General features: G+C 48.5%; 1 protein-coding gene across 1 annotated transcript; it reads right to left on the bottom strand.

Moving 5' to 3' along the window:
• Positions 1 to 478: 478 nt before the first annotated feature.
• On the bottom strand, positions 479 to 13,333 carry TF (transferrin). Its single transcript, XM_077785598.1, has 17 exons — positions 12,991 to 13,333; positions 10,755 to 10,918; positions 10,463 to 10,571; positions 9,070 to 9,261; positions 8,759 to 8,894; positions 8,429 to 8,484; positions 7,255 to 7,424; positions 6,948 to 7,134; positions 5,848 to 6,002; positions 5,630 to 5,723; positions 4,956 to 4,985; positions 4,141 to 4,299; positions 2,834 to 2,978; positions 2,305 to 2,369; positions 2,007 to 2,191; positions 1,123 to 1,309; positions 479 to 718 (listed from the first exon to the last, which is right to left on the bottom strand). Exons 1-17 carry the CDS (start codon positions 13,031 to 13,033, stop codon positions 681 to 683), a joined length of 2,115 nt encoding a protein of 704 aa, XP_077641724.1. The 5' UTR covers positions 13,034 to 13,333; the 3' UTR covers positions 479 to 680.
• Positions 13,334 to 13,808: the final 475 nt, after the last annotated feature.

Raw genomic sequence — 13,808 nt, 5'->3', positions numbered from 1 at the left:
CCAGAAAGGAAACCTAAGCTTGGACTCTCCCCATCAATACATGTATGTGCTCAATGAGTCCTGCCTGCTGGAAGGGACCCAGAGCCAGCCAGCTGAGATCTGAGACACAGCAGCTTTTGTTCACATCTCCCATCTTACACCCACTGTATTATTTTGGTTTGGAGTGGGTTTTATTCCTTCAGCTTCCCTGACACAAACACTCTCCCTCTTCCTGTGTCCCAACCACACTGGGGAACCCTCACCTGCCTGGGAGACATTGGGATAATCTGAGCAAAGCAAAAGCACAGAGAGCACAAAGCATCTGTTAATTAGGCACCAGGGTACATCCAATCCATTTTGCTTTAGCAAATGGTGCAAGAAATTTCCTTAAGGGGCAGCAGTGACCAGAGCCATGCTGATATCTGTCACTGTCCTACAGTGTGAGGCACTGAGGAAGGATTGGGCTTAAAGGCCATTTGGAAAAATCTCAGGACACCAGTTTAGATTTTAAATTTTATTTTTTGCTGTGCTGACAGCAGAGAATTGTGAAGTGTCAAAGAGCTACTTTCAGACTGGTGAGGGAGGGCAGAGAAAGCAGTGAAGGCAGAGGGCCCTCCACAGGTCAGTGTTCGCTGCTGAGGGCACGAGAGGAGTCATGGCTTGAGGTTTTCTCCCCCACTTCGAGGATCCTTCCCATCTCACTACTTGTCTGCAAGGAAGGTGCACACCTGGAGAAGATCTGGAAAGGGAAAGGACAAGGAGAAGTTCAGATCTTGCTTTTAAACACTTCCATCCCACCAGCACACACCCAGCCATGCCAACAATGTCACACCACAGAAAATCCACAGTGTGCCACAAAAAAAGGACTTTAACCACAAATCCCACACTGCTGGGTCCAGGGGTGTTCTCTATGCCGTTTCTCAAAGTCCATATTTTCTAAAGGTGAGGAAAAGTCTTTTATTCACATTGCTGCCAGAGCAGCAGATTTTAAGTCTGTTCTCAGTTCACCCAAGGAACTTTGAGAAAAGAATATTGGCATCTTCTCCCTTTAAAGGCACTGAATGGACAGTTCCAGAAGAAACTGCTCATGCCTGCAAGGTAAGAACTGCAATTCAGGACTTCCTCTGAGGCTGTTCCAGTTACCTGATGGATTGCAGGTGTTGAGGCTGGCAAGTGAAGCATAGTATTTATCTCCAAGGAACTCCTTGTACGACATTCCATCGCGGAGCTTGATCAGGCACTTTGTCCGGTCTTTAAACAGCAGATCCTTGGATTCATATGCAAACATGTTGAAATCGTCTTTCCTGGTTCCTTTTGCTCCAAACAGTCTCTGAAATAAAGGCACAAAGAGGAGAGAAGTAAAAAGCTGGCCTACTTCTTCTTCCTGGTTCTTCACCATCAGCCCAGGAAGCCCCAAGCCAGGGTCCAGAAATTTAGGATTGAACCTTCTGTCTGTATGCTTAGAGGAGGGATTGCTCACTGGTAGGCACATTTCTTGCCCCATTTTAACATGTCCCTGTGTGCAGAGATGCTGCCAGCAGGTCCTGTAACTTAACCATGAGTAAAAGCCAAAGGCCCCAGGTGCCTCTCACCAGACCCTGATGGTGGAGCTGATCTTAATGTTTGCAGGGAGAAACAGAAACAGTTTAGCCTGGTTCTGCTCAGCTGTGTGTGTGCAGGGAGCCTGCTCTGGGGCTGAGCCTGACCCAGCTGTGGCACAGACCAGACACCACAAAGGAGTTTCTGATACACCCCAGCAGGAGCAGAGGCCAGAAAGGAGGTGATAAACTCATGTCACACAAGCATAGTGTGCCAGCAGCAACAGCTGCAATCCCACTGCCACCTAAAGGTGTGTTTGCTCAGGTGGCAGAGGAGAAAGAGCACTTGGGAAGGGATGGAGGGAGGGATGGAGGGCAAGGGACAAGGCTGTCACCCCATAGCAGTGAGGTAAAATCTTCCACCTCACACTGACTTGGGGAAAATCAGAGCAACCCCACAATATTTCTTCTACTCTCAGCACTACAAACCTCTTGGTTCTCCAGCATGTCACGGACTTGTGATGCTTTCTCAGGACGTGCCATCACAGCGTGGGTCGGGACTTTGGCCAGGTTGCATCTTCTGTAATCCATGACATTTGCCCGCTGCCCATCAGTGCACAGCAACTCAAATGTGTCCAATTTCAGATCTTTGGCCCAGCTTTCTGTATTTTTGCCTTTAAAGAGAATGGGTTTGGAGATTCAGTGAGAGCTTGCATAGAAGGAGAACATCAGCCTCAACATCACTTAAGCAGTCATGCAGATGGGGAAATCAGCCCTGACCACATACCATCAGTGTTCTCCTCAACGATGGAATGCTTGATAAAGGCCACATCCCCCTGCTCAACCAGACACCTGGGAAGTAGAAAAAGAGGCCAGTGATATAAGTGCTTGAATCCTGTCCTTTTCCCACAGATTTGATTTAGACTTGAGTCTTATTCTATACAATTAATCTCCAAAAACATCCAGGTCTAGGAGGCCTGCCACAAATATTTTAAATATATCTGAAATACATACTTTAAACTCCTTATTTATGTTAAAAGAGAAGCACTTATGCCATTCTGGCAGGGATTGTGCCTCTCTGTGTTTGCCTGGAGGCACCAGGACACGAGTTTTACAGAATGGGGATAGTTCACATCAATTTTCAGAAAGCAAAGGAAAAGCATGTGGCACATCTGTAGCACTACAGAGATATGCACTTTCAGTGGTGTAATGGAGAAAAACAGTTAGTGTGGACCTGAGGCTGTACTCCAGCTGTGACCCAGCCCCTGTGACCAGCCCCAGGACACTGAGGCAGCCTGGCTGTCCCCAGCACTTACCGTAAAGCTCCGGTGTAGCCGTAGTACTGCTCGTGGCTGCTGGCAACGCACTTCTCCGGAGGGACCCCCCCTGAGCCCTTGCACAGCTGGCAGAGGCGGGAGGTGGGAGGAGACCCGGGAGCACAGCCCTGGCTGAAGTATTCATCTGGAGGCAGAAATGGGAGAAATTCACTTTTCCTGCCCTGAGAAGTGAGGTTTTATTGTAATAACATGTTCTGGCTCACAGGGGAGCTGGAAACGGGCTGGGAGAAGGAGCATGACTCAGTAGGCAGCAAATCATGTGCATCCAGCTTTGACCATGGAACTTGGGTCCTGTTATTATTGATAATTGTTATTGCTGCCCACAGAAGCTGTGGCTGCCCCTGGATCCCTGGAAGTGTCCAAGGCCAGGTTGGACAGGGCTTGGAGCAACCTGGGCTAGTGGAAGGTGTCCCTGCCCATGGCAGGGGGTTGGACTGGATGGGCTTTACCATGCCTTTCCACCCAAACCATTCCATGATTCTGTGATTCTCTGATTTTGTGATGAAGCAGAGCCTAAGGCTCAAATGCAATAGGCACTATCTTGTCATAAAAAGATGAATGTTTCCCTGCAAACCATTCCCAGCTCACACAGAGCCAGCCCAAGCCTCCACAACATTTATGGGTCAGCAGCTGGATTTGGCAGCAGTGTCAGAGCTCTTGGGGTAGAAGGGACAGTAGGAAAGGAAGGCAGGGGGATAGAGAAGCCAAGAATAAAACTTACTAACACTAGTATCTTCATGTGGTTAGATACTTCCTTTTAATTATTATATGCTTACTTTGTCTTGGTTGTTAACATTGATAATGTTTCCTAATTATTTTTTTTTGGACCATAACTCTCAGTGAAGTCTCAGGCAGTCAGATTAAGTTTCTTGAAAGCAGCCTCTGTCCCTTGTTTTCAGCCCTTCCCCTCCCTTTAAGTTTCATCTTTTATCCCTTTAAGTTTCATCTTTTATCCTCACTCCACACCCTGCACAAGCACCAGGCCCATGTGGGGCAGCCCACATTCCCTTTTTGGGAATATCTCTTGGGCTGCTGCAGAAGGAAGGGGAGAGATGTGAAAAGAAAGCAAAGACCCCCAAGGCAGCTGATGTGCCATATCTTACTCTGAAGCAGATGCCAAAAGCCTAACATTTTGCTCAGTGAAACCTTAAATAACAGCATTTTCTCCATTTCCTCCCTCCAAGAGGGAATATTTGAGGCACAAGAAACTTTGAAAATCCAATGGTAAGACACTCTTTTGTGAGCAGATTCCCAGCTCAAAGAAATGGATTCCAAACTGGACTCACCGAAGTTGCAGTTGCCTGTCCTGTTGTGGATCAGGCCCATGGGGATATTCCAGCCAGCAGTTCTCCCCACGGCAGTGTGGCACGACTTCTTACCCTGCAGGTTGTTCCAGCTGATATCCTTGTCAGACTTCTTCACAACAGCCACAGCAAAGTAGGTTGCTTTCAGAAGATAAAACAGAGAAGAACTGAGGTCTGACCCAAGGATCCCACTGTGATCCCTTAGGAAAGAGCACTGGCTTCACTTGGGAAAGGGCACCTATGAACAGCACAGAATTACTTTGTGCTTAAAAATACTTGGCCAGGCAGCAACAATGGAGGAGTTTGTAGATGTGAGGCATCTACTTCCACCACACTCCTGGGAAATGATTATCCCTGACATTTCCCTGCCCTCCGAAGCTCTGATACCTGGGTACAGGAGAAGGCTATGAGAAGGCAAGGCACATGTGAAGATTTTGTATCCACTCCTGATTTCTTATTCTCTCCTTAGCAAAGGACAAAACTCTCCCCTCCTCTCCCCTTTTCCATTTCTAGAAAGAACAATTTCCTAATGCTGCAGCCCAGACCCTCTTTCTCTGTTCACAGCCCTGACACTGTTATAGTGTGACCACACCAATCTCTGCCATTACCAAATGTTTCTCCTTGATCTTATTGCAGCCCCTAATTTTCCCTCCTACTGCTAAACCTATCTCCCAAAATTCTAATATCTGCACTGGACACTCTGTGGGTGGAGACTGGCTATTTATTCTCCACTCATATCTACTTTTCTACTGATATCCCTCTGGACTGTTTTCTGTCCCTCTGTTGGCAGTAATTACCTGGTTCTTCTTGTGATTCGCAGTGATTGTCTGTAGGAGGGGAGAATAAGAAGATGTTAAGTTAAATACACCTCAAATACAAAAGAATAATCAAGCCCACTAATTTCTGGAGAAACTCTGTTGTAAAAATGACCCTTTCAAGTAACACCTTGTGCATCAGCAGAACAAAGCACAGCTTTCAGCTGCTTCTCTGAGCTAAAAAAAGCTGTTTTACCAAGGCTGGTGCTAAAGGACTAGGGCATCCTAATTAAAACAGAGTTCCTGACTATCCATGTCTGCTCTGCTTTCATGGAAAGACAAGGCATGCAATGATGAGCAAAGTTGCCTCGGAGCACTGTGTGTTAGGTTGGGTATCAGGGAAAGATTTCCCCACCAGAGGAGTGGGGTGGTGGGACACTGCCCAAGGCTCCCCAGGGAATGGGCACGGCCCCTGGGCTGCCAGAGCTCCAGGAGCTTTGGACAACTCTCCCAGGCACAGGCTGGGATTGTCAGGGTGTCTGTGCAGGGCCATGAGTTGGATCGATGATCCTGGTGGGTCCCTTCCAACCCAGGATATTCTGTGATTTCTGCAGGATGAAGCACTGCAGCTGCTTTGTAGAATTCCAGAATAAAACCAGCACTTTGGCACCAGCTCATTCCCCACCAGCTGGACCCTGAGACAGAGCTGTGCTTACCCTCATAGCTCTCTGCCATCACTGGAACCAAGCCACATATGCCAGCAGTGTAGACAAAGCCTCCATCTAAGCTGATGGCATCTGCTTCACCTTTCTGCAAGGGAAAGGTGCAGAAATGAAACGCTGCACACCCCCGGGCCAGTGCTTTCCAGAGCTCAGATGGTAAAAGAAGCACCTAAGAATTTCACAGTGAGGAGAAAAGGGGAAAAACACTGTACCATGATCTTCGTGATGCATTCCTTGGTGTCCTCTGCCACAACACACTCCACATCCCCGTTGCTCATCACGCTCCAGACGTCGCACTTCTTCTTCTCATCCCTGCCGATCGCACACCACTGGATCTTGTTGTCTCTGCGGCTGGGGGTCAGGCGATCTGCAAGGGCAGCACAGGGAAACAGGGATGAGCCCTGCAGAGCCACGTCCTGGTGTGAGGGGCTCAGCCACAAACCACCTGTACACACCAACCTGCTGCTGCTCAGGGCAAGGAGTTCTTGTTAATTAAGCCCTGGGCTGGCAAGAGTAGGAAAGGTGATTTTTGAGCTGAAGGAGGCTCAAAAAATCAACTTACAGGTCAGAAAGGTGAATTGCTGCATAACACAAGTCATTCAGGCAGATTTCTGTTAGCTAAAACAGCACAACCACTGAACGCCCATGGAATTGCTGCCTGTAATATGTCCCACATTTCTTCACTTCTCACAACCCAGACAGCCATGGGACTAAGACCACCCTGAACTGGAAACCTAGTTATGTTTCTATAGAATAACACTTGAAATATCTGGTTTGATGCTATGTGAAGTCCATTCACTCCCTTCCACAAATATCACTTAACAGAAGTGAAGTACTTTAAATTGTACTACGAATTCTAAGTGGGTTTCAGAGATCATTTGTGGGATGTTTGACCCTCAGAAAGCTATCAGAAAATGCTTGATGAGTCTAGATGGAAATAGAGGACATTGGTTCCCTCAAGTGTCTGAACCTGGTGTCCTGGGATGTTCCTTCTTTTTACAATCTAGAAATGGTTTTTCTAAGGAGCAGTTTTGACCATGCCAAATCTCTACCACCAGCTGAATAACTGGTGTGGAGTTTGTGTAGATTTTCCATATTTGTCAGTGTGGTAATTTGGATTTGGATACGACAAATTCTTTTGTTGATGTAAGTGAAGTTTGTGAAGGTTCTGTAATTTCACACAAAGTATTTTGCAGATTATACTGTTTGTGTCTGAAAATCACATGATCCTTTTGCCTGGCTGTTTTTGCCAATGCCAACTCTTCCACACAGCCCATGCTGACATGACATTGGTGTTTGATGTCCTGCCTACCTTGCTGGAGGCTCTGGACAGCACTGTAATACTCAAAGCCCAAGTAGAGCTGAGTGTCCATCAGTGATGGGATTTGCTTCAGCTGTACTGCGGAATCTTTGAAAAGCAAGTCTTTGAGGGCTGGGTCCTTCTTGCCAGGTGGCCCAAAGAGGTGGAAGGTGCTAGTTGTGCCCACGCCAAATTTTTCCTGCCACAAGGGAAAAATAATCAGCAAACAACCACACCAAAACTCTTGGAAAACTGGAGAAGGCAATCAAACCCAGAGGACAGGGGATGTTAGAGGAAGGAAAGGAGAGACTGGTGGTACCTGTGCTTTGGAGAGGAAGTTCCAGATGTCATTGACCTTGCTGTCATCTCGAGCCACAACAGCATGAGCAGGAACCCGGGCCCAGTGACAGGCCTTGTAGTTGTCCACAGGCTGGCGGGTGCCATCCAGACACAGGAGCTCGTACTCATCCTTCTCAGCTGGGGCATTTTCTGAAGGAAGGGAGGAACCATGAGTTGCATCACCATGAGAATAGACAGAAAGGCCAGTTTGAGAAGCTTTGGGGGGAATTCTTTGCAGAAGACAGGTTGCAGGCACTCCCCTTGCAATGGGGTCATCTTGGGCATATGAAGGCAAAGTCTTTGGAAGAGAGATCACCTCGGCCTCTGCTGTAGCTAACCCAACAGTATGAGGATTTATGCACAAAGAGATACAAATAGGTTTACAAATCCCATACAAGTGGGTTGAGCAGGTCAGGAGCTGCACGTGGTCAGTGAAGGCCAGTAGCTGACTAATGTCAAGGCTGCAGACAAGGTGCAGGACTGAGATCACAAGGTTACATGAAAATTCAAGAGTGAAGAGACTTTTGAAGATCCCTGGTCAAGGCAGGGACAGAGTAGGATGTTTCAGGTAGATCCTGAAACCCTTCAAGGATGGACCATGCACAGCTGTCCTGGACAACCTGTCCCAGTACCTCATTGCCCTCAAGGGGCAAAAAATTCCCCTTGTATCCAGACCCCAGGCTGATCAAGCCCATCCCACAGAGCATCTCCTTGCAGGACAGTTATTCCTGCCCCATGACCACCTTGGTGACCCTCCACTGAGCTCACTGCAGGTCCTGGATGTGCCAGGCCACCCTTGGTCTCCACAGAGTTAGTGAACTGCTATGGGCTGAATTCCCCCCAAAATCCCTTCCAGAGGGATGGGTGACCTGCTCAATTGCTCACATTATATCTAGCTCAGAGATATTGCACCAAGCACCTTTTCCAGCTACAAAGAAGAACCTCTGAGAAGAAAATGTGGATCCACGATAATCCCATTTTTCATTAACAAGGATTAGTCAGTTCACAATGTGCAAAACTTTTTTTCAAGAGATGAAAGAAGTGTTTAGACCTGGAGACGAACGAAAGCTGCACAGTGTAGACAAGTTGCAGGATGGAGTGGCAGCGAGAGGTGGAACTAGAAAGAGAAGAAATGAGGGATCTTGCAGGTGTACCTTGAACAGTTGTGTGTTTCACAAAAGCCACATCTCCTTTCCCATCTTTCAGACAGCTGCAGGTGGAAGGAACAGAAGAAAAGTTAGAGAAAATCAGACATTATAACTCCCTATCTCCCATTTCAACAAATTATTTTTGGCATAAACTACAGCCATAAAGCAATGGTCTTCCAAAAAAAGCTGTGCTGGAAGGGAAGAAATTGTAATGGCAGAGAAGCAATTCAGTCTCCTCAGGACCCGTGATTCCAACACAGCCTTCCTTGGTATAATAAAAACTGGCATGTGTCAGGGCAAGAATGTTTTCCCAAAGGAAAAATAACTCTCACTCACTGAAAAGCTCCAGAATATCCAGAATAAGGTCCTGTGCGGGACATTTTGGTCTTGGCATCCCCCTTGCACTGACGGTACAGTTTGGCTTCAGTGGTGACACCAGGAACACAGCTGGCAGAGAAGAAATTGGCCACAGCTGTGGATGAGAAGGAAGCAACAGTTGGTCAAAAATTCTCTTTTAGGAGGACTGGGAAGGGAGGAGCTCCACAAGAAATGTCAGAGCCCCCACAGAAGATTGGGAAATGCCCCTTTCACCGTGCCACCAGCCCTGGCTTAAGTGCCACCACCAGTGTCGGCGTGCCCCACCTCACCTTGCTCGATGGAGCCCGAGTCTTTGCCGTCCCACTCGATGTCCCCGCGGTGGATGAGTGTCCCAATGGGGATGACCCAGCCCGCCGACCTGCCCAGCCCCGTGTGGCAGGAGGTCTTGCCCCGCAGCTCATCTATGGAGAAGCCTGTTCCTTTCTTCACAACGGCCACGGCGTAGTAACTGGTAGTGGAGCCTGCAGTGCAGGAAAAAGGAATGAAGCAATGGGAAAAAGAGGACTTAGGAACATTTCAAATCCTGCTAGACACCCCAGTTTCAGGGAACAAAGTGCTGCACTTCGAAGCAATCAGCTAATTTGGTTGAACACTTGTGGTTTTCTCATTTTCTTGGAGGTGAGCTAATGCTGCCCATATTGAGCTAATGCTGCACATTTCCACTTCCAGTAGGTGACCTGAAAATGCTATCACATTCAAGGTGCCACAGTTTTGTGAGGAACTTCAATGAATCTTTCTGCAAGTCTCCATTGGCAAGTCTCTTCTCCAATGCCACTCCCCACAGACGCCTTGTGAGACTGGAGCTCCATATTTAGTCTTTAGAATTTTACCTAGTCTGTCACATACTATATATGGTTATAATGACTGAGTTTCGGGGGTGGTAGAGACCTCAGCCTTTAAGGTTTAGGATCTTTTTCTTAACTCCCACACTGGAAATGACTCTGCTGTGTTGCTTTGACCCTGAATATTGCATACAAAAAGGCTGAACTCCAGGGAAGAGGTCGAAAGAAAATGGAGCTTTGGATGTGGCAGGGAAATGGCATCTGTTTGGCTCCCAGGAAAAAGATGGGAGAGATGAAGGATGGTACAATGGGTGAATAGGGATGGAGCCATGGATCTCATTCTGATCAGAGGGGATTGTTGCAGAGCCCTTGTTATGCTTCTCCTTTTTTCCTGGGGATTGCCTGCATTTCTTGCCTCAGGGATCTCAACTGGGTGTCCCTCCCAACCAGTAGTAATGCTGTTGCCTCTCCAATATTTTTTTTCTGTTTTGATGAAAGCACAGGAAATCACAGAACTTATCTGTGCCTCCCAACTCCATGTTTTACCCACAGAGTTCAAGGCCACTGAAAGCAGAAGATCTCTGGGACCAGCACCATTTTTATGCCATGTTTCAGGAGGACCATGATTTCTGCTCATGGGATCAGAGACCTTCACTGCAGCAAATGACAAGAAACAGGACACTGGGTCTTGTGGCCATGGGTGATGATCCACATTTTGCTGAACTGCCCCCCCCATGCCTTCCCCTCTGGGAGCTGGAAACCAGGGGCAATATCTTGGATCCCTAACCAAAATAAATAGGAACTATTCATGCAAGGGATGGCCTCTGCACTCTCAGTTTGTTACCACCATTTGGCTTAAAAATACTGCTTGGAAATGTACCTTCACTGTGTTCGTAGACCTCAGCAGCGATGGGCTTCAGCTTGTAGGGAGCAAGGCCTGCCTCAAAAACTTGACCTCCATCCAAGCTAATGGCATCTGCTTCGCTATTCTAAACAACAAAGAGATTTCATCAATTAATAAAGAGCACAAAAAGCACTTCCCAGAGTCTCTCCTGGATCCTTGTGCATAACAGGGGGATCACAGGTAACAACCAGTGACTGAAAGGAAACTCCATCTCCAGGTGTAACAGGCTGCTGAAACATCCCAGCAGAGGAATGTGCTGCCCACTCACCGAAATGGCTTTTATACAATCGAGGTATGATGCTTTCTGCAGGCAACTGAAAGCAAAGTTCTCTTGTTGCATGTGGTCCTTCAGGCTGTTGCATTTTTTCTCTTCAGCTGAGGATATTGTGCACCACCTGACACTTGGCTTTTGGGGAGCAGCAAAACACAGAGCTGTAGAAAGAACCAGAAAAAAATAGTCTCAGAGAGGTAGAAAGGCATTGATTGGAGAGAAACAGCATCTCTGTGAGCACAAGGTCATTGCTTCCCTGTGGTCATGGCCTTGGGTGATGGCCACATGCGGGATCTCCCAAGCCACACAGGAAGATCCTTTCTTTCTTTCTTGCCTGACTTGTGCCCCATCAGGAACATCTGGGACAATCATTCCTGTCCCAGGACTATTGTGATTCAAGCAGCCTGGACTCACAGCAACATCCACAGGATTAGGAGAACAAATCCCCACTTCAATAGAAATCAAGCTCAAGCCTTTGCAAAAACAGAGAGAAAAGTTGGAGCACTGAAGCAGTGCCTGTGCCAATAACTCCAGAGGGGGAGCAGCTCTGATCTAGCCAGGCTGTGTGCAGTGCACTGCCACTCTCACCTCCTTGGCAGCTGAATGATCTGATCTGTGAATGATATTTAACTGTGTCTATGTCTCACCTGCTCCACTGCACCCCATGAGAGATGCCACAGCACCACCATAGTCCTTCCACGAGTGCCCCACCCAGTAAAAGCAGCTGAAGGGCTGCTCTGGAGGGTCAGAAGAAAGCAAAAGCCTCTGGTCAATGCAGATTCAAGTCTCCTCCAAAAACCTGAACCCAGGAATGCTGGAAACTTGCAGTTCAAGGATGTGGCCAGCCTGTGCTGTCAATTCACCTTCCATCTGCCCCTTCCAGGCAGGGCTGTGCAGACCAAGAGATGATTTGTACCCCTCTCTGTCTCCAAACCTTGATGGCACATTTCATCCAAACACCTCCAGATTAACCTGTGTCATTTCCATCTTCTCTTTCATCTCAGAAATAGCCTCTCTTTACCTGATTTCTGAGCCTCCCAGTGTAGGTGCAGAATTTGGCCACAGGGAGAATCCTTAGCCTCAGTTCCTATGGCCACCATCTCTTTTTTTTTCATGTTTTTCAAGTTCATCATGCATTTTTCAAGTCTTGGCTGCACAAAGCCATGGTCACCTTAACCTAATGCTAGCAAGCACCCTGCCTGGGGCAGAGGCTGGGTGGGCACCTCCAGAGGGAGTCAGCTCAGCTGTACTGGTGACACTGGGAAGGTAATGGCAGCCTGAGTGCCCTGGCCACCATCACAGACCTTTTGAGTGACCTCTTGTCTCTTTCTGTGCAGGGGAGGAAGAGGAGGAACCATTAAAAAACATCTTTGCATGCTAATATTCAGCAGAGGTACTGAAGGACTTCCTGACACCAGAGGCACAGGGAGCACTTCCTAACAGAGGACATTAATCACCACCACGCTTTAGGGGGGATCAGAAGAGACCTGCCTTCTCCAAGAAGAAGATCCCTCCCTATCCAGGCATCAGTCCCCAGGCTAGGTGCAGCCAGGAGACTCCTTACCACGGCTACCTGCCCCTTGCCTGCGAAAGCTGTGAACAGAGAAAGAGGAAAAGAATCGCTCCAAGCAGAGCCAGCCCTGTAGCAGCACAAATGTGGCATAAAATAGACAGGAGCCTGAGCAAAGTGCAGCTGCAGGGGTAGGAAAGAGCAGCGCAGGAGCAGAGTGGGAAGCACACCACATCTTTCATTATTTAAGCTCTATTTTATTGTCACTGCCCTCAAGTTTAACCAAACACACGTACAAGCTTGACAGGCGGGTCTTGCAATAATTTCTCCCCCTGGCTGAGCCCGTGCTCCTCTCCCAGCACAGCAGTTGGCCGGAGGATGATTTTTTCCCTTCACCCCGTGACAGCCGGAGTGCGGACAGAGCCTGTCCCAAGCATTCTCCTCCGCGCTGGTGGGAGCGGAGCATCCCTCCTCCTTGCAGGGTGGGTATCCGCAGTGCGGGCAGCTGCAACCCTCCCTCCATCCCACGGGCTGCCATCAATAACATCAAAACACCGTCCTCCTTGACAGATCCGTGGCTGCCAAAGCAAGCACCGCTTCGTGTCCCGGCTTTTCCTTAACAGCTGCCTGGGTCTGGCGTACTCCGAAACAGCCTTGCCTGGGGGAAGCCTGGGTCCAGGTTGTGACTTCCTTCCCCAAAAGCTGCTTTCAGCAGACACTTACCCACTATCCCGAAGGATAGCACAGTGAAGAGTGCGAGTTTCATGCTCGAGCAGGGGGTCGGATGCCGTGGGAGGGGTGCAGCAGCCTTGGTCACAGACCGTCCCCTCCAAGTCTGTGATGGCTCTGGAACCGCTTTCTGCCCCTTTTATAGAGAACAGCCTTGGCTGTGTTTGCAGAAGTAATGACCTAACACTGTTTGTCCTTCCTTGTTTCTCAATAGCTCCTAAATCGCCCCCCTCCCTGGATCAGCCCATTTTTAGGAAGTCTTTCACTTTGGCACTGAACCCTTCCGCAGGCAGGAGTCAGAGCGGGGCAAAGCGCTTTGCATTTTACAAGGGGCTTCAGATGGAAAATTCCCAAGCTGTGGCATTTGAATCCTCCTGCGGGCTGAAACGCCGCAGGAGAGGCGATTTTCTTTGTGCTGCCCACCCCCTGCTTTGTCCAAAACTAAGCTCAGAAAGTCCCTGCTGGATCCAGAACCGAGTTTTGCGTGTTTGCCAGTAAGTGCTGCTGAGGTTCCCGTTGCCCCTTGGCTCGCAGCACCGAGTGCCTGCCCGCTCCCTTCTGTGCTCCTGGCAATGGCAGTGGGGCTGAAAGGCAGTAAATGATTCTTACACCCGATCTGGCAAAAAAAGCTAACAGCAGTGACCAGACAGCTCGATAAGCGCCCTGCAGACAGAAGGAAGCATCACACTGCACTTTTGGTAAATTTTTGGGGTGAACCTGGAAAGAAATGAGATTAGCAGTCAGCCTCCTCCCACTTTCTCTGCAAAGCTTCTCCATCTGATTGTGTCACTCCTGGCCTGTCCCCCTGGGGC

The sequence above is a fragment of the Lonchura striata genome, chromosome 10, assembly GCF_046129695.1.
Source record: "Lonchura striata isolate bLonStr1 chromosome 10, bLonStr1.mat, whole genome shotgun sequence".
NCBI lineage: Eukaryota > Metazoa > Chordata > Aves > Passeriformes > Estrildidae > Lonchura > Lonchura striata.
The sequence above is the reverse complement of the archived record's forward strand: the minus strand, read 5'-3'. Positions and strand labels throughout refer to the sequence as shown.